We start from the raw sequence: 27,443 nt of genomic DNA on the forward strand, positions 1-27,443 counted from the left end.
GTGTGTAACCAGCATCCTGTAATCGGGTCACATTTCAGTGAAGCCTCAGCATCCATCTATAGCTGTTAGGAGAAACAGCTCCTCTGACTCGCTGCTCTCTTGCGGAACCCTGGTGAAGGGAAAATCATGATGCTCTTGTGTCTTTTCTCTCTTCTCCTCCCGATCCTGGTGCTCTCGGGGTCTCCGGTTCAGGCGGACGGGAAGCGAGGTGGCAAAGATGCGGCTGAGAAAAGCGGCAATTTCATGGAAGACGAGCAGTGGCTGGCCACCATTTCCCAGTACAGTCGCAAGATCAAACACTGGAACCGATTCCGAGATGTAAGTCCGCTTGAACGCACGAGAGAAGCTGCGGGTTTTAATTCGGTTTCATTGTTTTTGTGTGCATTTTAACGTACGGACACGCAAAGTATATAAAAACCTTCAAATACACTTGAATGGTGTGAGAGGTCTGGCGTCGAGTTCGAGTCGTCTTTAAGGCTGTGTCCGAAACCGCAACCTTGTGTTCAAATAGGGTATTATTCTCACTAGATCCGTTTCCGACCCCCGAGTGAAGCTTTGGATGTTTGAGTTTAAATAAGGGCTAAATAAGTGGTATTTGCCATGCATGTCTAAAATAGATGAAGTAATATATTGGCTGGCTTAGTTTACACAAGATAAGTAATGAAGAGGGTTTCTGAAGACCTGCAGGACTGCTCCTGTTTACTGTTGACAGAAGATGTCGGTCACACACTGTCAGATAAGAGGTGATGCTTTACTTCTCCTCTTGTTCAGTTCATTAATGATTTTCATCTTCAAATGCCAGAATATATTATTGTGTACATTTCCATCACAGCTTTTGCAGTGCATATGTGCCGGGTTAATTAGCCCCTGCTTCTGCAAACAGTGAACCATGTGCTATTTCTGAGCAATTATCACAGCATGCACACCTACTTAAACCATACCAGCAACAATATGAAATAGATTAATATACAATAAATACATTGCAAACTAAATTTAAAGGTTCTGTATTGAGAATTAGAAATGTTTCCCTTAGTCTGTATTGACTTTACTGTATGAACCAGCTCTAGAGAATCAATCCCCCAAAGAGAGCTTTTGATTTAACTGATATTTTCCAATGATTTTTCAATCTTATGAAGGACTGTAGAATTCTCTAAATTGTGGCCATAGACATATTGAGATGGGGATGAATTAGAACTAGGAGCTTAACATGATTACACGACATTTTCATAAGATCTACATAGGAGGCCTGTGTATTTGGATATTTGGATTTGTATCTCTTGCATACAAAATAATACACAGGAATGTCCACAGTCTTAATATTAGCCACCTGGTAGGGATCTTTTTATGCATTTGAAATTGTGTAGTTTTTGAAATTGAGTAGTACAGGCTACATACCTCTTCTTAGCAATCATGTGACTGTTCAGTTCTGCACATGATGATTCAATTCATTTCCCTTTTTTTTCGTGTAGTGCTTTTAAAATGGGACACAATCCCATAGCAGCCTTACAGAAACATATTACTAATATAAACATTAAACTAAACATTAGTCCCTATGAGTTTATCCTTACTGGGAACACAGGGAACACAGATTGTTTTCTGTAAGAAATCAGTATATTAATACATTTTCAACTCATTCATTCAATGTATTGCTTTATTGCTATTACTTTTTTAATATAACTGATTACTGCAGAAACCCCAACTCTCTCCTAACTCTATTTATCACTGTGAAGTGTAAGATTAATATATTTTTATGGATCTAACTTAGCCTTTGGTTATTTTTTATTTTAAGTATGTGGAGGTAATAAATACTTTGGTTTCAGATACACTAATCTTTTTGTGGTACTGATCTGACATGCTGTGTATGTAAGATATATGTAATTTCAGATACAGTACCTGGCCTACAGAGTGCAAGATTACTTAATACATATATCATATTGTGCAAACAGAGAAAGTGCATGGCCTCCTAAATCTGTGCATTGTGCATGTGTTTTTGTTTTGTTTCCATGTGATGCTATAGCTTTCGGGAAGTCACATTGTTCCTAATGGTTACTGAAAACTGCAATTTGGGATTTGTTACCTTGTGTCTCTGGTGAGGAGACACTGGAGAACCCCTGTAAATCTGATCCACCACACCATCTCCTGAGAACAGCTCCAGCCACTGCTTTGATAGAAGTGTGAATTTAGCAGCAAGAAAAACTGAAAATTGTATCACATAATAATTAGTTCTTTTTACTATTGTTGGAAGTGAAAGAAATGTATGAGTAGTTTATGTGTTCTCCGAGGTGCTCAAGAAGGATTATTAAGCTGAGAGGCACATCCTTTTAAAAGAAGGCTGGGGCATCCTTTATATGCATTTTTTCAAGCATGACTTGTGTCGTTTACACTCACTAGAATAATGTGTGTTAAATAACTAGTGTGTTAAAGGACACAACTTATACAATTATGATTTCATAAAAGCAGTACACTCTATACATAGATTTAAAATTTTAATATATTAATTAAATGTCAAATTTTTCAATATTTTCTGAAAAAAAAAAAAACACTGGAAAATTTACTAGGATGCTGATGTTTATCGCTGTTCCCATACATGTATAAAAAGCAGTTAAACTGTACTGAGTTCAGATTGGCTCAGTTTATAAAAACATTTATTTTATCTTCACTTTGTATCAGGGCAAAGTCAAATTACCGAAATTGATTCAGACTTTTAATGCCCTTCGAGACACAGAGTATTGAGTGGCATTGTAATGAATGGTAACAGTAATCCAAACAGCAGAACAAAAAAAGCATATGTCCTCACACACACACACTCACAGATAAATATTTAATGAACATTCTTTATTGTCTGCATCATAGGGGGTTTGTAGATCTGAATTTCCTCTACTGGGATAGATAGATTATTCTGATGGGCTTGAAAACCAGACATGTAAATAGCCTAGTTTCCTATTCTGACTGTCTGCATATAGATCTTTGCATGCCCAGTTGATGTTGAGACACCAGTGTATAAGATGCGAAAAAAATATTGAGGCAATTGTGTTTGAATATTACAGTAGATTTGTTTAAGTATACAGTGTATGTAAAGCTTTTTAATGTATTTAAAATGTCACCTAAGTTTAATATTTAACCATGGCTTAATGTTCATGTTGCCTGTTTATTTATATTTTATGAGATTTTGGTGAAGAGCCAAATTGGCAATGAACAATATTTATGATGAGATTTTCAATGAACCAACTATGACTAGTGTGAAACTGGCATTGCTGAGGAGACTCCTGCTTACAATTGTAACAACATGGCAAAGGAGAATGTCAAATCCGATTTAAAGTGAATGGCCACCTAAAAACAATAGACCATTTAACATGTCATGACTGAATATAATTCATTGTAAACAGTCTTTTTTTTAAACCAGTTCCTTAATCTCTGCAATGTTATGCTATGTAAAACAATAATGAAAGGTGACAGAACATGAATATACAGCATTTCCATTGGATGCAGTAACATTGACTTTTAATAATCTGTTATAATAGGATTATACTCATTATCAGTATATATGCAGCAGTTTCTGTGAGTGCATGTGATTGCCCCCTCCTCCATCAGCAGCTTAGAGAGAGTTTCTCAGAAAGCAGGAGTGAAGCTGTCATCTGTTCCACTGAAAATAAACAACGAACAGAGCCGGTCAATCCTCTGGTGGCTGCCAGCCTCTATCTCTCCCCCTCTCTCGGTGTAGAAGGAGCTCATTAAAAGCAGTGCTTTCCCTCAGCAGCGGAAGACTGTGTCAGGCTTGCACCTGTTACACTGCCACTACATTTTTAATGAAGCAAAATGTTTCATGCATCTTCTCCCCAGTTACCTAGTCATTACTGTGGTATTAAGATGCACACTGGACCGGGCTGAGGTGGGTGTAATAATGCTGCTCTTAGGGAAGCCTGTCATTTGGCAGACTTCCTAATTGCAGATAGGAAAATGTTTTCAGCATGATGATGATGACAGATCTTAATGTCTTCATTGGTGGAGTTAAAGTCTGATCAAGAGATTAATGTATTGCTTCTAATCAAGTGCATTAATCACTGGTAAAAATGCATGCTGGTTTGCATTTGTGAGCCTAATAAAATGAATGAAGCATAGTGTAGTCATAGTGTAGTCATAGAGTAGCAGCTGAAATGCTGAAGCATCCATCCTCACCCTCAGCGACAGGTGAGACACCTGGCTGGGTAGTGTGAAGAGTAAACGCTTGTGACAGTCCCACTGGGCATGTATCCCAGGTATATAAAAGTCCCACAGTTTTGTCATGAGTGACGCTAATCCATCAGGGTTGGAACCACGTGGCTGTGTAGGTGGGTATACCCCTGTCGTTATGTTGTCATCATGGCATATGGGTCATGATTATTTGTAATCCTGTATAATTTAATGCCAGCTAATATAACCATACAGTCAGGGTGTAGACAAATCATAATTCAGCAAGCTGCACTGGCACACAGCAGCCAATGAATCCTGTTTTGTAATGTGCTGGTTTCTTGCTCTCAATCCAGTACTGATAAACTTGCAAGTTTGGCCTGAGGGACTGGGCACAGGCTTAATAGGCAGCAGAGTTGAAGTACATTGAAATGGCAGCCAGTAAAGGGAAAGTCAGTGGGGTGTAGAAGCTTCTGGCCACACACCAGTTTTTGGGGGGCTTTAATTGAGTCAAGAGAAACCGGTCTTTCATCATGCCACTCCTGTGTTCTGTGCCCTTTCCTGCTGAATTGAACATTCAGCAGTGCAGGTGCAGTGTGGCAGGCTCAGCACCAGTTTCAGTGCTGTTCAGTCTCATACATTCCTGAGCAAGACTTTTACATTTCATTTCTAAGGCTGTTATTGAACCGTAAAATTTCCATGATATAGACTGTTTCCTTTTTTTTTCGGTCTAAAATATTGCACATGCTAAAATGAAAAGCAGTTTAAAAGCATCATTTGAAATAAAGCAATAAAAGTCTGGATTGTTGAACAGGGAGAATAGGTGAACCTTCCGTCTTATTCTGCTTGCCTTCGCTAAAGTCAAGGGCCAAACATACCTCAGACTGGGAACTTTTCTTTGAAAGTAATAATGAGTAGCTAGGTTATTTGGCAGAGACTTTGTCCAAATGTCAGGGAGGTGCAGTCTGCCTCTAGCCATAATGAGCCAGAGTATACTGGGAATGCGTTTAGGAAATGTGTAAGGTTGACATGACTTGTCAAAGCTGTCAAGATCTGCTCTACAGCAGTCAAGTCCCTTACTTCTTTCTGCTGCTTTTGGGCAGAATGGGTTATTGACTGCGTCTCATGTCAGATTTGCTCATTTAAAGGCATCACTGATTTTCTGTCTCTCTTGTATTGCTCCCTCTGGCTGTCACCTTTATAGCTGTCATTCAGTCTCATTGGGCAGGTGACAGTGTTTTTGAAGCCTGAAGTGTGCACTGAAGACTAACAATTAGGATGCTTTACTGAGTTAGAAAGCACTTGTTAATTTGTCACTAAAGCCTTTATTCAGAGGCTGAACTCAATTTATGCATAAGGATTGGGATTAATTAAGGCTCAGGATTTGTATTAGTTTGCCTTGAGAAATTAAATTTAGCGCTTATATATAATTTAAGCAGGAAAATGGATGGATGGACTGAGCATTATATTATTATTATTATAGAGCATTCTATATATAAAACTGGCCCTGTTGAAACGGTGTCTATTATGCTTGTTCTTCAGATAATATTCAGTTAATGTTTTAGAACATTAGAATACACAGATAAGGAGGATAAACAGGGAATAGACAATGCACCGAACAACAACACGGTGCTTTAATACATTGATTAATTATCTTTTATAGATGACAGTTTGTGACAGTTTTACAGTGTTAATCCCTGCGTCTTGCCACACCACATTTGATCTATACTTTGGAAATAACATTCATTGACCTCCAGTGACTTTGATAAATGTATTATTATTTCCTAATAATTTAAATGATAGCGCATGTTATCTGAGAACCTTTTTTTCACTTTTGGCTGTCATGTGTCATTGTGTATGCAATAGATGAGTAGTTGTACACATTGGTTTCTTGGACTCTGAATCTAAAGAGCCAGACTACTATGCTGAACCTGCCACCCACATCTTTATGTTTCCCTAATAGATAATAGTGAAGCTTGGCATTAGTCAACTGCAGGGCATTCTCTCAGAGCAGTTCGCTTTATTCCGTGCAAAGCCTTTGGGCTTCTTAAAATGATCTGTCAGTCTGGGTCAGAGATGCGTCTCTGAGGAGCTGCCTGCCTCACTCTTTTGGCTCAGAAAACCTCTTCTGAATTGTAGACCTTCAAGCTTTTTCCTGAACATGAAGGAAGACTGGGATGCTCTAAATCAGCTGAGTGGGCTGCTAGCAGTGCTTTTGATGTGCCATGCAGCTAATCTGAAAAGCCTGGTCAAATAAACCTTGTGCATAAATCAAGTGGGAGGCTTATGTTTGCCTGTCTGGTCCAACTGTGCAGTGACAGTAAAAACAGAGTTCTGGTGGGCGCTTTGCTTAGTTCTAGTCTTTTCATGGTACATGACTGATTGGATTCTCAATTGAACAGCAACTGAATGCGAACACATGTATTTGCGAGCTGTGAGAAGCCCACATGCCTGTTAGTAGCCCAGCAGCGTTATCTTTGTGTGGGATGTGAGACCATTCTGAGGCCTTTACCACACTGATACATCTGATACATTTTGATATAGCCTTCCTACATTAAATCAGTATAACAGTCAAACAGCGGATCTGTCAGGAATTTTAATGTCTCTATATCACTTCAAAGGAGAGGAAAGACCTCATACTAGGTAGAGGAAATGAACTGTAAATGATATTATTCACAGTTCCAGCTTCATCCTGAGCTCAGGTAACTTGTAATTCTTGTGTCCAAGTAAATTTTTTTTATTGGTGCATTGGCCCCCACTCCTGACAAAATCTCCTAGGTGTGAATAGGTGTTTGTGTATATGTCGGTGTGTCTTTAATCTCCTTCAATTAATTGGTGAATTGTTCAGGGCATATGTGTCTGTGACTCTTAATGGATGCTGAACTACTGTGTAAATGACTTCATCTTTAAAAAAAAGACCTCATCTGTTATTACATATGTTTCATTACTTACAACCAGGCTACAAGTATGAATCACTCTTACACCATGTTATTTCTTAAATGTAAGGAAGAAGCTGATCCTGTTCATGCAGTCTTGCTGTTTGCTTTTAAAACCTCATGTGCACAAACAACCACATGCATGCATTAAATTCCTATTATGCGTGCCTCTAAAGCGCAGTTCAATTTTGAAACAGCGTGTTAAGAGATTAGAAGGCTGCCAATCAGTGTTGTCATGCAAACGATGTGAAATATTGCGCAGCACTCAGCGATGAGACATGGTCCTGTGAATGATATCCATGACGGCGCACAGTCAGAGGAGTTCTCTGGAATATCTGATATCACAAAGCACTCACTGGTTATCAAATACAACCAGATGTCACCAGATATTTATGTGCTCAGATAGATCTTGATAAAGATATATGAACTGTTCATAAGAGATTAAGTTATAACTGGATTATTTTGGCAGGTTCTAAAATAAATAAGAAGAACCCCATAGCGGCTTATGATATCAGGAGTATCACACAGACTTCAAAATGAGAGGTTCCCAGAGATCAAGTGAAGGCTAGCAGTGTTACTTTGGCTTTATCAGGGAGGGATGAACAGTGTTGAACATTTGACATATTGTCTCTGATACACAATGCAAAGCCCAGTTTTCATACTTATGATACTTTATGAATATAAAACCTCTGCAGTCAGTTAGCTAACGTTATAGCTATCTACATTCTTTTATAGTATTCCCAAGGGTATCATAAGGTTTTCTAGCACTATTACAGCTTTGTAAGGTGAGATAATGTAGTAGCGATGCTAATGTGTTTCTTAGAATGCTGTTATGTTTCTTATTTAATTTGGCTTTTTTTATATTGCAGTATATGGTTATCGCTAAATATCTTGAACGTCTTGATAATATTTAAAAGCTCTATCTCCCGACCCACATGGCTAGGCACACGTTTTGACATTAGGAGCTCGTGCTGTGGCAGTGTTTCTGTGTGGTGTGGCACAGTTTCATGCTGTGACTCATGCTTGTGTTTGCTCATCATCGCAATGATGAAGAACATATTATCAGATCATTTTCTACTCACGCTGCTGTCTGAGTGTAAAGTACAGAACGTAACAACACATGCCATGTAAACACTTGTGATGATTTTGTTTGCAGATATGTTTAATACGCCTAGAGAAACAGTGAACCAAACACAGAAGTCTCGCCACCAAATACAATACCTTCTTCTGCAAGATTTTTGACGCTTGTCTGGACAATAAATAATGCAAATACCAGGATACCAACATCATGTCTGCCAAGTGCTATAGATCACCCAAGGTTTGAAGTTTTAGCCTTTTAGAAAGTGACATCATTTATGACTTTATTGTACAAGCTAAATGGGCAAAGCTTTTTTCATTATGATGGAGCAGAAAGGCGTTTAGTTGGGTGAGGCGGTTTGATTAATGTTATGCAAATGGAAAAGTTGATATTGTGCCAATCATAGAGCAATTTAGGTCTTGAAATGAAATGCCAAAGTGCCATGCTTTTTTATGGGGAATGCTTATTCTTCTATGGTCTGAAACAGGGCTTTCTGGCAGTCATTTTTTATGTACTGTAAATTTTTAGAGGATTGTATTTCTGAAGCCTCTACAGCAAACGGCATGTAATTTACAGAATGGCGGGTATTTACTGTAGGAGTAACAGCAAATAAGCTGTATATCTCTACAGCTACTGACACATGCAGTGGTTACTTTCACCGACTTATAACATCAGCTCTCATTTTCACTGTATGATGCTCACTATCTTGCTAAAAATCCAATTTACTCTTGCTTCATACTTTCTCTTGCTTGTTATAATCCTTGTGAAACTGCATTAAACAGAAAAAAAAATGATTTAAAGTTTAAGTCCAGTCTTCATATTTGCCAACACTTCTTATTGGCATGCAGAACAGCAATAAGCAATGTTTGCACAGTGAATAATTGGTAAAAATGCTCACAAATGTGGCTGTAAAATCCCCGAACAGAACATTTCTGATAAAACAATTTCACTATTTGAGTGCACACATTGGGAATTATGCAAATCCTGCCTAGAGACCAGTGCGATATATAGAGCAGTGATACATTGTCTTCCATTTCTTTTGTTTTATCTCCTACGAGACTTATTCTCCTCTAACTGTCTGCTTTTTTTTCTTCCTCTTTTACTCGTCTGCTTCACGTTTCACCAGGAAGTAGAGGTCAGTAATATGTTCTAAATCTGTCTTGTGTCCTTGGCTTTCTTTTGATGCTTCTTTTTAAGATGAAGAATTTATAAGCATTTTCTTTTTAACTCCAACCTACTTGTGTCTCTCAAATTCCCTCCTTTTGTGTTGTGTTACTGAAACTTTTACCTAATGATTGTTTTTTACTTAATGTTACTGTTCATACAACATTTCTAATGATTTAATGATATGGTATTTAGAATACATATAGATTTATCTCACCAATTAAATCTTTCTCTCCATCTCTTCAGGATGATTACATCAGGTCATGGGATGAAAATCAAGGTTCAAATGAAAGTAAGTTTCATACCCGTCTTTTGAAAGCAGAAGATAAATATAACAGTCAAATCTAGAGTTCATGAAGACAGACATCCTCATTAAACCTGCAGCCCAGGATTATCTATATGTACAACTTTATAGCTGATATGAAATGACCTCTACAAAGTGCTCTAGTGGAGAAATGGCCAGACACGTTTCAACACTGTATCTTGATTTGCAGTTTAAATGATGACCACCGAATCGAGGAGTCCATTATCACATATCTCAGAATGTAATTAATGAATCATTGTCAGTTCCAATGAAGGCCTAATAAGAGTCCTGGAGGCTTGATTTAGCACTGAGTGACATTGGCTTTGTTCTGACCCACTTAAACTGCAGACATCAAAGGAGTTCCTGCATTTCCAGACATCTTTTTGGTTAGCACTCAAAGTCTGCAGCAAAGTCAACTCTGTGACTTCTAGTGATTTTATAGAAATGAAGTATTTAAAAATGTAAGCACAAGTTCATTCTCACTATTAGGCTTTGCAATACAAATGCATAAAGCAACATTTTATTTTTATGTATTGGTATATTTGGTATTTGTGTGTGTTTTTGTTGTATAGCATGGCATTCCGCTTTGTTTTTCTAATGAAACTACAGAATCTAAAAAAAGACATTTCTTTTAAATTACTTTTTAATTAGAAAAACTACACACTGAGACATACTTTTATTCTAACAGTTATTTGGTGAGGAATGGATGTATTTTGCTTTGTTTTAGCTAAAGTATCAAGTCTTGGTTAAATAATGAAGCAGAAGAAAGACATTTTTGTGACTCCATATAACTAAATCAGTCTGATGTAGTGTCCACTGTAACAACATACTAGACAGAGATTCACTCCTCTTTATAGTATGTTGTTACAGTGCACACTACATCATACTGATTTGGAACAAAAAAGAGACCTTTTTATAAACAGTTTTGGGTTGTCATGTCTCATTGGGTCTGGCTTTGGAACAGCAAAATTGATCAGAAGAAACGTTGGCATTCAGCGGCTCTTTTGCATGTATATGATTAACATTTATAGATGGAAATGATGCTGTTGGAATGTCAGAGTCTATACTCACAATTACATACGGTCAAACATGGTGGCTAATTATAGATCACTTTTATGTAAAAAATCCCTCAATAATATACCATCGTCATCCATAATTATGTGGAAAAACATCATACATGTAAAATGACCTATAAGGTACAAAACAATTATACTGTATTATCTAGTGCACATTAGTCATATTTATTCTCAAACATCTGGAGATACATATATTTTAGTCTTTTCAGCTAAATCCAACCCTCTTATGTTTAAAAATTGTAACACATCAGAGTGTCACATTTAGAGCTCTTTGTTTAATCAGGAGTTTGTGTCTGGCATTCAGATCTAAGACCGTGATGAAACAATGCATGAGCTGGACGGTTAGGCCAAGGGGCAGAGGCAGAATTCATGCAAAAGCAGTTGGGATTTTTTTTACTTTTTCCCAAGCTGAATTTAGCTCTGCCACAACACAGTATGTTTAATTTGGAATTGTAACTTGGTTAAAATCAAATCTGACAAAACATGTCCAGAGAGTGAAAATGGAGAATCAGGGGTAAAGAAATATATGTCTAGGGGGAAAAGGTAATGGAATTCTTGTCACTTATCACAGTCCAGCATTTGTGCTATCTCTATAGTGGGTCTGTTGCTATGGCAACATCATCATTCTTGTGTTTTCTTTAATCTTAGTGAGGGTGTTGTGATGCAACATGGTTTATAGATCCACCCTGATACAGCCATGGTACAGCTGAATACAATCATGCTTCTAAAGGAAAGTAAAAATAATTCTTACCATGACAGCGATACAATGCTGATGATGGGACTGTAATGCAAAACTAAGCACATAAAATGCGAAGTGACTTAAGCATAGATGTGATTGCAAATGAATAAAAAGGGCTTTAAACAAACAGTACATATTAAAACCACTACGAAAAATTTAATTGTCATCTTATGTATTAGTTTGAACAAAACTGGATAGTGTATGGAATCATTAAATGTGTATTTTCACATAATTTGTAAATTTGGATGTTAGCTTGACAGAAAGAATGTCACAGAAGCTCATGAAGATTTGCTTTACAGATATTTGAATGGGTTTGCTTATTTTATGTTAGCCTTATACTTATCAAATGTAGATCACCTGACATACAAGTTATTACAAAATAAGTTATTTTGTTTATCTTTATGCATTTAACCACTGTTTCTCTGTAAGCCTGAATTAGTTGAGAGATAATTGTAGTCTCTGAAAAGCCTGTTTGCCCCCAAAGTGGTTGCTATTATATACTAAAAAGATTTCGCTCCTCCTACAGATGTAGACACCACTAAAGACCCCTGCCAGAAGGTGAAGTGTAGCCCACACAAGGTGTGTGTTGCCCAAGGCTACCAGCGTGCTGTGTGTGTCAACCGCAAGAAGCTGGAGTACAGGCAAGATTAACTCATCCATTAACAATTCATCTTACTCTCTTTCAAAGATTTAAAGGTTGTTTCATTGGCAAACAAAAAGTAAATTTCTATCGCTAAAGCTTGGGTGCAGACTTTGGGGACACATTAGAAAATAACTATAGAAAGATGTAAAGAGAAACAAATGTCTGTCTCCCTAAAAGGATTTTCCTTATGCTGTATATAGAAATCACAGTAAATTACCCTCAATTATTGATTTTATGCAGGTGCATATCAAGATCCTTGTCTTACACTAATATTGTAATAATAATATTCCATTCAAAACACATTTAGGGCATGGCTTTCAACCTTGCTATGAGGTCATCTGAAATGTTTATCTGGGAGGGTCGCAGGAACTCTTTAGCAGCCGTTATTGATAATGCCGTTCTATGTACATGAACTTGATTTATGGAATATTTCATTCAATTTGGATCTCCTCTTAAGCCTATTTTACACCAGACTGCAGCGGTGCCTCATCCATCATGCTGTCATGTTAATCAATTTGGCCTTTTCACTGACAGAGCACAGAGCGGTTATTTAAAATAGAAATACACATTTTTGGGTGGCATGCTCGTGGTTTCAAACTAGAAATAACACATAATACTCATGCTGTAGCTTTCAGTGTATGCTCATGCTTTATTTGCTCATATGCCCATATTTTAAATTGCACATGGGTGAATATTTGAGTCTGTTGAGTGCTCTGGCTTTGGTTAAAATTTAATGAACGTTTATAGCAGGAGTATGAATATTTATTATATTTACAAAACCACAGCACAGAAATAAAAGCCCCACACCCCAGAACACGCATTCTGCAATGCTTCTGATGTAAACTAGGCTTAACACTCATGTTACCACAACCTGACCAAACTGACAAACTCAACCATTGCTAGCACATATTTATGGGACTCAGCGTTCAGTGCACTTGTGTGCATCAAATCAAAGTAGTGATCCAGATGGAATGTAACAGCTGAAATGAAATGCACAATTTTGACTGCATCTCCTGAAGCTGCGGTGAGATTCACAAGCCCAGGCTGCATGATAGACACGGTGAGTGTAGAGTGCCTGCAGTTGAGTGATCTCACACAGTGATTTAAAAAAGCATGTGTTACATATGGTACCAATTTGTCATATTTCCCGCTTTGATTGATTGATTTATTTAATAGGGACAGTACTGATTGATCAACAGTAAGATACTGTAAATAGTTAGCCTGAATAGCTGATTTTTATCTGTTGCCCCTTGCCAGATTTTTTAAAAGGCAACCTAAAAATCAAACACACAATAAGTTATCACACATAAACATACAATAACATTTACAATTACATACAATAACACTACAAAGGATAATAATGGCAGTATCGATGATATGCATATAACTACAAATATGATTTGCTTTTAACGATTTCTTTAATTTATATTAAAATGATAATAATATAAATATTAATATAAATGTTAATAATTTGTACTACTCCTTAATTTATTTGGTGAAGTATTTCAATAGTTAATGGCTCTGGTACGCATACACTGTACAGCACAATCTCCTCTAGTAAATGCTCTTGTTACTCCTGTCCTTCTGCCTTGATGTATAACGATGAAATGTAATGTTCAATATACAGTAAGTGATTTTATGTTTTTATGTATTGGCTTGTTCAAATGAATTTGAATCCTCAGATAGAAGGTTGTCTAGCATTTATTTAAAGTAATGCACTATGAATGTTTTAAAATAGCATGCCTATTATTGCTGCTGAATGAGACTATAGGGGTAGGGAGGGGGTTGACTTTTTTTTTTTTTTAAATGAGGACACATACCATAAAAAGATTGGGTCTCCTGCCTTTTTGAGAATTATCTGTATGCAATATTGTATATTACTGATTATGCAATAAGTACATATTATTACACACTGTATCTTACACCACTTTTTTACTGTAAACCAAATGTACACGTCACATAAGCATCTGCAATCTTAAAGCTGTTTGGGGAAACAAACCTCTAGTTTTCATATCCATGTTAACTCAATAATAATTTAAAAATTATTATGTGTGGATTCACATTGAGAATTTGGCATGGTGGAACTGTTCGCTTCCTGGTTTGGTGCCTGAACATTAGAGATGATTGCTCTGTACTAAAGAACTTTAGATTTATCAATATTTTCTCTAATGGTTGCTGTTAGTGAAAAACCCTGGGTCTGGAACAGCATGATACCCCTGTTTGCCTCAGCATAGTCTCCCTAGAGGAAAGCACTGACAGTTTTGCAGCCTTATTGCTGATTAAAAAGTGTTTAAGGAAACTCTGATTGCAGCTGCAGTGAAGGTAGATGAAACCAATGCAGTAAGCAAACAAAGATCAGTTTCTGTCTGCTGAAGAAAACATCATTCTTAGATCAAAACTCACAACATGTTGTATAAAACAAAAAAACTAACCGAAAAACTGATTTTATGTTGTGGAATTCTGTCTTCGATATCACAGGATATAATGTGTTTAATTAATCTACACTTAGTTGTTTATTCTGATCTAGGTCCAAAATCTGGAGCCTGTCCCAGGAACACTGGGGCACCTAGGAACATTTTATCATAGCCAGTCTGCTTAGAGATAAACATGCAAAGAAACCACAAAAAAGTAACACAAATTGCACATTAGTCATGTTCTGAGTATGAATTGGTTTAAAAAAAAAAAAAAACATGAATGTGGTACAATATATGGACAAAATATTGTGTTGCTTTTTGAACATCTTATTCTAAATGTTGTCCCTATTTGCCATTATAATAACCTACAATCTTTGTAGAGGATGTTAGACTAGATTTTGGAGTTCTAAATCATCCCAAAGGTGTTCAATAGGGTTGAGGTCTGAGCTCTGTAGCAGTCTACTCGAGATCTTCTTCTCCAAACCTTGTAAACCATATCTTTCTGAAGCTCGCTTTGTGTAAAAGGGGAGATTTTAGGTTAAGGTGTAGTAGTTCAAGGAAGGGAAATATTTAATGTTAACACATCCAAAAACATCCTATACAATTGTGTGCCTCCATTTATTTCCACATATGGTTGAAAAAGTCAGGTGTCCTAATACATTTGTACATATTGTAGTTAGCAGAACCTTCTAGGCATAGACTTGAAACCCAATAGAAATTGGGTTCAATTTTTGCATCAAAAAGCAAAAGGATGTGCTTGCCTCAGTCTATAAGCAGTCAGTTGACTTTTTTGAGTGTTACAATGATGAGTATAATTTTACAGGCTGAAGCATTCAATGGTGGGTCAGCAGGAGAACAACTGTAAACCGTGTCCCATGTCCTCCTCTGGGCCTGTGTGTGGTTCTGATGGACACAACTATGCTTCTCAGGTAAAACAAATCTGCCACCAATGTGCAAATATGATTTTGTTATTTATTTATTTTGATCTTATTTCCAATGTCAGGAGAGACTCTGAATTATTGTCAAAACTAACAAAGTATATGTTTTTTGTGCAAGTGATTTATTTTTGTGCATGCTACTGAAGAAAAGACTGAAGAGTCATTGCTTGTAGTTATTTATCCTTTCTGACTCTGCTATGAATCATCATGTGCAGCGGCAGTGGGTTGCTTTATTAGTTTCTTTGTCATCATGGATATCGCATTCATGGTAACCCAAAAGTTCCACAAAACCTTAGATGAAAAGCCAAAAGGAATTGGAAATATCAGGGGGTGGGAGGGCGAGTACACTTAAGAAACATAGAGAGAGACCTGAAGATGAAGAGAGAGAAATGAAAGGCGATTTATGCATAGTCTTGTTTTATCCCTCGCTGACCTTGTTGAGAGTCTGAGGTACTGAAGGAAATTAGTTTTCCAAGAAAGATGATGCCTTATCTGAATGAGATATCATTTTTCTTGTGGTCACCTTTATAAAATATTTGTACAGAATCTTGACTATAACTGGAATTTACCCTGAATACATTGCATGAACAATTGAACACATTTATACTTTATTAAAATAATTTTTTATTTAAATCATCAGCTGTTTCTTCCAATTGGAATTTCTGAATTTGAAAAATCCCACTGCTTAGACAAAGTGCTCTTATGTCCTGCCTCACAATAATAATCCAATGTTCTCACAGCAAGTCTTATCATATCTGAACCATCTTTTCTGTGTGCCTGTGTGTGGTCATTCATTTCAGTGTAAGCTGCAGCATCAGGCCTGTCTCACAGGAAAAGAACTGAGTATGAAGTGCACTGGTCCCTGCCCATGTTCCATTACAGCTATGCCAAGTACAGTGACAGACAGTAAACGTGGTATGTAGCACTTTTTCACTGACCATCAAATGACTGCAGCTTTTCTATTAATATAACTTCCTCCATCACTGGACTACCGCAAAGCTTAAACAGCTCTGTGATTTATTTATTTATTGCAGCACCTGCACACATAGCTTTGTTTTTTGCTGCTGGGGAAATTCTCCTTCAGATCACATGTTTGGAGTAGTGGCCTACTGCAGTACTGTGCCGCTATTAGCCATTCAGTGAACTTACAGTGCAGATTTACTCTGCCATTCACTAAACTCATTTCCATAAGTCATAGCCAACAGGGACTCTCATCACGTCCAAATGCGTGTGATTTACAAACACAATTGAGCTAGTTTGCAAGAAAATGAGTGGGTTGCTAGTGCCAGATGCAGTGAAGGATTCTAATTATAATGGACCTTTTTCAAGGACATTATACCAGAGCAATAAAACAACAGGTCGATGTGAAATTCTATACAACTGTACAACGTGAACGATTTAGAGGCATAACCTGACACATTAATTGATAAGACTGCGCTTGCTTAGAAACAGCCTCAAGGCATTTTTCTCTAAAATCCCCTATATTTCCCCCTGTAACACAGAGTACTGGTTCATCAGCATTCCACAGTTTATTGAGTCTTTCTGTCTTTTTCTTTGTGGATATCTTTGGGAGGTTGTGCTGCCCTGTATCACGGATGCCAAAAGGCTCCAATGGTTTCAATATTTCAAAGAGCAAAGTAGATCTTTTTCAGTTGCCTTTCCTATAACCAATTACTTATCTTGTTTTTTTCCCCCTCTCTGTACATTCTGCTTTTCCTCTCACTCTGTCCTACAGACAGTTGTACAGGCCAGGACCTTGCAGATTTGGGTGATCGTCTGCGGGACTGGTTCCAGCTGCTTCAGGGCAACGCCAAGCAGAACAACACACGCAAGCCTGCTGCAGCCACCTCAGCATCAAGTAAGGCCCTAAGCTCTCAGCTCTCTGCTCAACCATTGATTTGTTGCTGAAAAAGATTACACCAAGGAGGTTTTGCTGAGGCTGCCCTAATCCAAGGCTCACTGCTGAGAAAGTGTACACAGTTAGCATGTTATATCAGAAATGTGCTTCTAAGTGCAAGTTGTTTTCTTTGAATCTGAATTTGCACAAATATTTCTAAACCTGCTTTCCCACCTGCCATAAAAATAATAAAAAATCAGGATCAGTTTAGTTCAATTATGTTGCTTTAAAATAGCGTTTAATATTTAACAATGCATTTTTCTGTACAGTTTTGGACCGCACTCTAGTGGCAACCTGTAAGGATTCCATTGGATGGATGTTTTCAAAGTTGGACACTAATAACGACCTCTATCTGGACCAGACTGAGCTGGCTGCTATTAACCTGGACAAATATGAAGTGTGTATCAGGCCCTTCTTCAATTCCTGCGATTCTTACCGTGATGGCAAAGTCTCCACCGCTGAATGGTGCCTCTGCTTCTGGAGAGAGAGTAAGCTAAATTCATACATAGAGTACCTTATGACCTCTTGACCATAGCTGGATTACCGTATTTTCTGGACTATAAGCCGCTACTTTTTTCCCACGCTTTGAACCCCGCGGCTTAAACAACGAAGCGACTTATTTATGTATTTTTCCTGGGTTTTTCTCGGTTTTACAAACTGCAAGCTAAAAAACTGAGCCCCATAACATTAGACTAATAAAACTGCCGAACGGGTTTAGGTGAACCAATTAAAACTCTTTATATTAAATCGCGCTCCCACTGAATCGGGCCGCACCACATCATAAATATGGATGATGTTCCTCTGACGTTTTACCGCTCACTCGGAATGTCTACAGGAAATGCGAATCATTCGTCACGCTGAAAACAACCGGGCATGAAAAAACACACTTCACCTGTGTTCTGAGCTGCACGGCATCGGGAGAAAAGCTTCGTGATTTTTAAACGCGCGACGATGCCAAAAGATAAACTCCAGAGAGAAATTGTTGTGAAAGGAAGGAGGAAGACAGTGAACAATGACTTTGTTGGTACTGTTTAGATACAAGCCGTTGTAACGCGTTGAGTCAGGGTCATGGGAGAGCTCGCTAACTCCAGTTGCAACAGAAATCATATAAGCACAAACAGGTTTCCAAACCCGTGCTTTTTTATTTTTCTTGGCAACAAGCGTTACGGGTTAGACAAAGAAACTTAGAAATGAGCATCAGAAAATAATAAGGACATATTCCTCGGTCTTGCACACGCAGTAATACCGGGAAAATGCGGCAGCAGGCTATTCCCAAAATGCTGCTCTGCTCTTAAAGGCGCCACAACATATTTCACCCGTTACACCGTGTAACAGACACTGTCTTTCGTTAAAGCCTGTATGAAGTTCATTAGATTCAGTGTAGACACCGGCTTATAGACAGGTGCGGCTTATTTATGTTCAAAATAAAAATCTTCAAATTCAGTGGGTGCGGCTTATATTTGGGTGCACTTAATAGTCCGGAAATTATGGTACTTTATATAATTACAGAAGTTAAACATTCTTGAGGTGATTTCATTTCATTTCATTGAGCTTTTTTGCCTTCTTTTTTGCCTCTTGGCCTAAACATGCCAGTCTATATTTGGCATAAACAGTCTATATTTTTTTAGATTTATCTTTTTTTAAATATTAATAAGATGTTACATCATGGTCTAAAAATAGATAAATCTAAAAAAATATAGACTGTGTATGCCACTAGCCTGTGTATATTATGTAGAAAAATGAAAAAGGCAAAGAAGTTGTTTAAAACCAAAAATATTACAAAAGCTCCTATATTTCTCCTTTGCTAGTTTTTTATGTTAAACAATGATCCTGAATGACCCAGATGCGTATCAGCAATTACTGGGAAGATTAAAGATTGCTATTAATGTCTGATGTACTGGTTAATGGCCGTATCCTTCACAATGACAGAACTCATTCAAACTGCAGTGGATTAGGCTTAATTGGTTTTCTAAATATAATCAAATATTTGAGGGCAAAATTCAACCATATGTGGGATGCTTGGATTAGAGTAATCCAAAGCCCTCAACTCCTTCACAAACAGTTTCACCCTCCCTGGCTGAGTAAAGCACAAGAGTGAGGGGAGTACGGCATGCTCAGTTTTGTTATAGTGTCTAGAGATTTTGTTTGTGTAAGGAAAAGAATAAAAGAACCATCTATCTTTTTCCACTGCCTATTCATGGAATTCTGTACTGAAAAAAGAACTACAGTTTCATGTGACTGAGGATTAGCAGATGTTTTATGTGTGGGTGGCAGTGTTGTGTTTGCTAAGGGGAAATCCCTTTTTATATTCTTGTGTGTTTGTCAGTGGGGCAAAGTGGCATATTGCATATTGTTAACACTACCAGGCTTCTTCCCTCTGTGTGCATGTGTGTGTGGGCATGCCTATGCAATAGAACAGGATGAGACTGTTTTACAAAAACAAGCATATGTTCCACCCTCTAAAACAGGAACGGCACAGAGAAGAATCTCTGCACACACAACACACACACACACACACACACACACACACACACACACACACACACACACACACTGACTTACACACACAGAGACAGCAGTTTTGTTCTTATTTTTATTCTGGTTAAGCATTCTCACCTCTCCTGAGGCAGGTGTATTTGCCTTTGGTCTGTCTCATAACCCCCCACCCCCTAGATTTTCCCCAATGGTTGGGAAATAGCCATCATAGGAAAAAAATTGACAGAAAAAAGACTGTCAATTTGTTGATAGTCTGCTCAACCTGAATCACTTGGGGACCACCCGGTGGAAATTCAGCATGAGTTTAAGACTTGAAAGGCATAGATTGTATATAAATCTTTGACTTTGACTTTTGTGTTAGTGATTGGGCAAATGGAGAAATTTGAATTTAATTCAAGTTTATTATACACATATTAGCAGCCTTCATATAAATGTTCCAGAATAATCTTTATGTAGGCATTTTCTTTTAAAAGTCAAAATGACTGAATTCACAAGTAACATTGTAAACTACAATGGCGTATTAGGGCCAATATGGGATTTTTCTTTTTAAAAGAGTTGGGAGGGGAGGGGTTTTAAAATTTAGAATATTGTTAGTTTAAATTTTAGAAAAAAAAGTTTAAAACTGAGGATATTGTGAAAAAAAGCACAGTTTTTTCCTTGCAAAGTGTATATGCTGTTTCTTTCGTGATAGAAAAAAAACTCAAATTTTTTAATACTCTTTTTTTTCTCGAAAATTTTTACTTACAACATGAACATTTTGAACTCGGAAATTCCCCGCCCCTCCCCCTCCAATTCTTTTTTAATCTTAAATTTGCCCTAATACTCCATCGTAGTAAACTTATTAAAATCAATGCAAAGATTCTATGTGCCTTTTTCCTGTGGTATGAACATGAGGTTGCACACAGAAAATTCCTTTGCTAACTTTTAACATAAGCCTTATTTTTTTGGGATGTGTTTTTTTTTTTACTTGATTTGCATGTTTTTGTAGAACTTTGTAGGACATAATTTCATTTTGATAGTATATTTATATTTAGTATATTTAGTATATTTGAGAGTATTAAATGTTTCTTTTACATTTCTCATTCAGGTGCATGGCATGGTCTGTATGACAGCTGTAGTAAATCAATGTACCATTTGAGGTCTCCAATGTCTCCAATATTTTTAGCCATTAAGTTGCAAGGATGAAATTTGTGAAACAAGATGTTGAGATTTATGTGATCAATTAACTTTTTTTTATTTAATTTCTTGCTTGATCTCACTGCAATATGTTTTTCAGTGGATCACACACAATAATGGCTACCAGCCTGGGGGGGTGTGGGCTAGAATGTTTCCTTTGAGACACATGAAGCCAGTCAACTGCATCTTTTCAAACTGCTGTTCAGGGCAGCATAGCACACTCAGAGGAAAGCACTAACCATCATCTTTCACATACATGAGTTTAGAAATGACTGGCTAGTGTCACTGCGATTGACAGCTCTCTTGGATGATTCGGGCACAGCTTTGCCAGAAGTCAAACACAATCTCTGTATGATAGGGCAAATGTTTTTCTGCTGCACCACCCATGAGCTTGTTTAAGAAAGAATCTTTTTGCTCATATGTATTTCAGATGTTTTTGGCTAATTAATTATTATTACGTATACAGTACTGTGCAAACGTTTTAGGCAGGTGTAAAAAAAAAAAAAAAAAGTGTTCCAAAAATTGTTACTAGCTTATTTTTGTCAATAAACAAAATGTAAAGTAAATGAACAGAAGAGGAATCTAAGTCAAATCACTATTTGGTGTGCAAGCAGCAAATCAGCAAAACAGCATCAATTGTTCTAGGTACACTTGCACACAGTTTTTGTAGGAACTTGGCAGGTAGATTGTTCTACTTTGGGAAAAACTAAGATCTTTTCAAATCCTTGTCTCATCATGTAATGGCAGACAGTATTGATAATGTTGAGATCAGGGCTTTAAAGAGGTCAAACCATCACCTCCAGGACTCCTTGTTCTCTATGCTGAAGATAGGTCTTAATGAGATTGGCTGTATGTATGGGGTCTTTCCAAGGAACCTCCGCTGTTCTTCAATGTTACTTGCAGACACTCATTATTGTACTGCTCTCCAGCCCTTTGGTAAACAACTTGCTTCCAGCTACAGCTAGTACAATTTTGCAGCTGCTGCCATTTTTTTTAGCACCCCACTTATTATGTTTTCATGCATAGTTGAGTCGTTTCCACATAAGAGGTATGGCTTTTTGGCCACAACTCTTTCATGAAGAGCATTTCTGACCAGACTTCTCCAGAGATTGGAGGGGTTTACCTGGGTCCCACTGGATTCCACTGGAAGAGTGCTGGACCTCTTCTGGTGACAAAGGAAAGTAAGCATAATGTGCCTTTCATCCGCTGCATTAAGTTTACTTGGCCGACCACTACGCCTACAGCCTCAATGATGCCTGTTTATTTATGCTTGTTCAAAATAGCTTGAACAGCAGACTCTGAAACTCTTACTTTGTTGGCTTATGCAGTACCTTGTGCAGTACATTGTACCTTGTGTTTTGTTTCTGAGCTCAGTCTTGCCATGGTGTATGGCCTATGACATAAAACTGTCTTTCTCAACCTCACCGTAGTAGCGAGGTTTGGCTGTTCCTTAACCAAGATTAAACCTCCTACACAGCTGTTTCTTTATCAGATAATGTGTGTGTTTTAAAGCTTGCAAGTGTAAGAATTGTTTAAAAAAAAATACAAATAAAAAGATTAAAGGGTAGTCATACCAAATATTGATCTAATTTCGAGTTGTCTTCTGTTTGCTTACTTTGCATTTTGTAAATTATAATTATAATTATAAAATATTAAGATTTTTTAAAGCACTGATACTCTACAGAGTTTCTTCACACCTGCCTAAAATTTTTGCACAGTGTACATATCATTGGTGCAGATTAAATTATTACAATTTTCTCAACACTGGGGCCTGTAAGCGACTTTGACCTTTATGACCCTCAAGGGGGTAATGTTGCCAATTGTCCACTTTGGGTGAGTCTGTGCCCACTATAGCCTCAGAATCCTTTTCTTGGCTGATGGCAGTAGAAACCAATGTGGTCTGCCCATCTGCCTTGAAGTTTGTAGTGTTGTTCTGTGATAATTTTTGTGCTCAAACATTTGGAGCTAAAGTAGACTAGCTAGTTTGACCCACTCTGGAGATTTTGCCTTCATAACCACTCACTCTACTTTTTTTTCTTGCAACCAGATTTTTTTTTTTTTTGGAACCATCCTGTGTAAACTTTGCTGCACCTGAAAATCACCAAAAATCAGCAGTTTTAAAAAACTCAAACCAGCTTGTGCCTGGCACCAACATATCAACATTAAAAGTCACTGAGACCATGTTTTATTCCGATTCTAAGATGTGGTGTGAACATTACTTAAGCTTGAATGTAATATTTTATAATTGGTTTCCAACAATACTGAGAAATTACAAAAAACTTTTTAGAAACTATATAAAGTTAATTTAGAGTATATGATCATTTTGACTTTTTCTTAATGCTGTATTTTATTAGTACTCTTTTCTGAATTTGTAGCTACACACATTTATGAAAGTCTATCAGTCAGTAAAAAAATATATATTAGAGCATGTTTTTAATAGAGCAGCTGCATTGGGAAATGAATGGAGTAATGTCAGTTTCATTAGAGGCAGGTTAGTTGGAGAAGCTCAGCTTTTGGCTGGTGGAGATTAGCACACTGCCTCCCTCTAATGCTTTAATTGTTTTGCTCCTCAGAGCCTCCCTGCTTGGCAGAGTTAGAGAGGATCCAAATGCAGGAAGGAGCCAAAAAGAAGCCAGGTATGTATGAACAGTCATATGGGAAGCATTTGAGCCAAGAACCAGGAGGGGGGGGGCTGAAACATTGTGCAATAAGAAGGGATACAGGAAAAAGAAAATGTGAGCAAGATGCCGAAACCGAAGTGAAGAACTACAGAGAGAAGGGGATAATTTTGGTAAAGGACAGATTGATCAAACATCACAGAGGAGATGCTGGAGGAGTTTCATTAAGCAGATGACAAGCACAAGGCTGGGATTAGCTGTTAATCAGGCATGGGGATTAACATGGAGCAGAGCTGGCAGTGGGCAGTGTTGCATGTTTGGCTCTGTCGTCAGCAGGAATCGCCGAGGACATGCAGATGCAGGAATCAGCCAGAGGTGGCCAAACTCACACATACTCCCCAATGCCTTACCACAAGCTGGCATCATCACCATAGTGATCTGTTCCATTTGTCTTCTAAAATGCACATCAGTGTTTTTTTAGGCATAGCCACAAAAAAAAGTGAAAATGCATTTTTGTTCTGTTTTGTACACATAATATATGCAGTTTATCTTTTTACTGTTAAAAAATATTACATTGAGTAATCAGATGGAAAGTCCTTCTCAAGGTTGTTCCCTGCACACTGCTGTCATTTGGCTTGGGTGCATGACCGATTATTTGCAGAACTAAGGCTGCTTTGCAATCTCAGCTATAGTGCTATGCTCAATTTGATTGATGCATGATGCGAGATCGGAAAAAAAATAAATCATGACACGTCTGAAATGAACACGCGTGTTTTTAGGTACATATATCCCCAGCTGTGATGAGGATGGATATTATAGGAAGCTGCAATGTGACCAAAGCAAGGGGGAGTGCTGGTGTGTAGACCAGCATGGAGAAGAGTTAATGGGCTCCAGAATCCATGGCAACACTGACTGTGGTAAGCACACACAACGTGCAGCAACACAAACACACATACCGAGAGCACAAGGCCTCCTTTGTTGCATGGGCTTAGATACACAAAACCATCAGTCACCCCTCTGACAGAAGACCAAGTGTTACATTCATTAGACCAGGTTCATTACCATTCCAAAAGAGCAGTTGTCTCACTTGAAATAAAGGTCTGTAAGATTAATTACTACTGGCTGTGATGAACCTGCAGGTGATAAGAACAAATACTCTGACAGGCTTAAAATAGCCATTAAAAAGCCCAATTTCTAAGCCACAGGGCTTGTTTGTTTTGTTCAAACAGGTAGCTGAAGCATTCTCATTTCTTCCATTGGTACATTGCTCATTTTGCTGGAATTGAATGTTATTTGATGTTCTCAAAGCAAACTGCTTCCTTTCTTTTTAGTTTTCATTAATAGGTGAACACACAACATGCTTGTCATTTGTCACACTTGAAGCAATTCAATTTGTAATTTAGCCATTGTTAAAAGGAAATTGCACAGTTTGTGGTAGATTTCCTGCGATTGTTTTGATATGCAGAAATCATGTTTAACTGATAAAATTAAACAGCAGATTTATTAAATGTTACATGAACATTATGTCTTCTTAATTTGGATTTGTGTTTGCTAGATGAGGTGGCTGGCTACTCGGGGGATTTTGGAAGTGGTGTGGGATGGGAGGATGAGGAGGAGAAAGAAGCAGAGGACACCGGAGAAGAGGCTGAAGAAGAGGAGGAGGAGATGGGGGAAATGGATGATGGTGGTTATATCTGGTAAACCAAAATGAAATGGTTGCCTGGTCAAGCGAGCTTTACTTTGACCACTGATTCAGAGGCAGCTCCATCTCTTGCTGACAAAAAAATGGTGGAAACTGAATGGTTGGACATCTCTACACTGCACTCCAAACAGCATTGGCCATGGTTGGGGGGGGGTCGAGTTGTGATGAGTGTAGTAAAATAATTGGTATGGCAAAGAGTTTTTAAAAAAAGATCTTATATATACACTTGTGAATTTTTTTTTTGTTGTATGTTCAAGATTGTGATCTTCAGATAAAGTCAATAGCATCAGCAACCATAAGCTGGAAACTAGGTAATTGATAACTGGACATTTTCTGTTTAGATGAACTGGAGCTTTGCAAATGCTATACTGCGTGCTTCATCTCACCACTTGACACGTTATTCTTATGCAAGAAGCATACATTGAATGCACAATATATATTTTTAAATGTTACCATTTAGCCCCAGACTTTTATGGTAGCATTTAGATGGAAACTAGACAGACAGACCTTAAGCGAGAATAAACGAATGACTGAATTTTGAAACTGAGCTTTGGTGAACATTCACAGGTTTACCCAACTCTGTATAGTTTTACAAATTCAAACATGCTCTGATAACTAGACACAACTCTGATTCATTATCAGACTACCAAGAGTTTCTGTCATTTAAAGATACAGCACGTCCCGTTGTCTATCATTTGTGCAAAATTATTTCATTTTTCGTCGGTCAGATAAAAAAAAAGAAAAAGAAAGGCCATGCTTCGCATATTCCTTACAATATTCTGCACTTATGTCCTTTCACACAGTTATTCAATTGAAGGCATTTTTATTGCATTTGAGCAAATAACTGATGTCCTAAAAGTGGATATAATGTGGGTTGTGAAGCACTGTTTCTTGAAACTTCCGACATTTTCCGAACTCAGCAACTTTTTTTTTTTCCTTTTGTAAAATTATGCTGTTTTACATGTCATTCATCTGTTTTATCATAAAATCTGCTTAAAAAGTAGGCTAGGAAGAAAAAAAAAAATGCATTTGCTCTGAAATAACAGTATGTCACAGTAAATATATCTATGAATAGCAGTATGGAAAATAAGATACTCAACCTGACGACAGCCAGGGGGGTCTGTCCGTCATTCTATTTGTCTGTCGACCAAATCAGATCCTCTCATCGACCACGGAGAAAGAGGAGTCTATTGTAGTTACTAGGTGTACATAGTTTTGCTGCAAGGGTTTCTAGTTTTGGTTTACACTGAGGAAAACTACATTTATGTACCAAATGCATTGACATTCTTGGTATAAATGTTACAATTACCAGAAAAGACTTAACTTACAAGATTTCAGGGTGTCTCTGGTGTCAGTTAGATGAGAAGACATCAGGCCCCAGTGATTTCATACACATAAAGACAAGACTTTTTGCATAAACATTGTGCAATACATATCAAACACTGAATAAGTCATTACAAACCCCTTCTGGAGAGAACAACACTGTTTGAAAACGCATTTCTTTGCTCAGCACAAGACGGATGGGCATCGTGCATAATCCATACTCCATGCAGATCTTAAATGTGTGCAAATCACTGATATTATCTGGTATAGTAATGCATTCTGACAGATCCAGGCTGTGAGCTCTAAGCAGGATTGGGTGTGTGATGTAATAGGATGTAATGTGCTTGTCTTCTCTTTAAATCAACAACAGATAACAAGTAGTTCTGAAGAATGAATAATAATAGGATTTCTTCTTTTTTCCCCCCCAGAAGGATTAAGGTTTAATACATGCCATTAGAGTGCCTGTCACTTCAGTCAGATTTTGAGAAGATAACTTTTTGTTTGTTTTCCTCGCGTGTATGAGGGCATCACCTGTGAGTATGGATTAAATTGCATATGGTTGTATTGTCATAAAAACATTTATCATTGTAAATAGTTGGAGTATACAGACACATCGTACTTGCCCTGGCAATTGCATTATATTTGCATTTAGTTGCATGTTTCTTTGTCCCAATGTATCATCTTTTTTTGGCTTGGTATAATAACGATTAAAGGCATTGGGCCCCAAACATCGTGTTCTCTTGTACTGGTTAATTCTGCATTTAAGCGTATA

General features: G+C 37.6%; 1 protein-coding gene across 2 annotated transcripts; it reads left to right on the forward strand.

Annotated features, from left to right (window-relative positions):
* On the forward strand, nucleotides 1-27,399 carry spock2 (SPARC (osteonectin), cwcv and kazal like domains proteoglycan 2). Of its 2 annotated transcripts, XM_046871206.1 has the most exons (11): nucleotides 2-318; nucleotides 9,308-9,316; nucleotides 9,592-9,637; nucleotides 11,991-12,105; nucleotides 15,345-15,450; nucleotides 16,260-16,374; nucleotides 17,195-17,317; nucleotides 17,626-17,844; nucleotides 23,602-23,664; nucleotides 24,426-24,563; nucleotides 25,202-27,399. In XM_046871206.1, exons 1-11 carry the CDS (start codon nucleotides 127-129, stop codon nucleotides 25,345-25,347), a joined length of 1,272 nt encoding a protein of 423 aa, XP_046727162.1. In that variant the 5' UTR covers nucleotides 2-126; the 3' UTR covers nucleotides 25,348-27,399. The 2 variants fall into 2 exon arrangements, with proteins under 2 accessions (XP_046727170.1, XP_046727162.1); XM_046871214.1 differs by lacking the exon at nucleotides 9,308-9,316 and having other exon boundaries at nucleotides 1-318.
* Nucleotides 27,400-27,443: the final 44 nt, after the last annotated feature.

The sequence above is a fragment of the Silurus meridionalis genome, chromosome 2 (assembly GCF_014805685.1).
Source record: "Silurus meridionalis isolate SWU-2019-XX chromosome 2, ASM1480568v1, whole genome shotgun sequence".
Classification (NCBI taxonomy): domain Eukaryota; kingdom Metazoa; phylum Chordata; class Actinopteri; order Siluriformes; family Siluridae; genus Silurus; species Silurus meridionalis.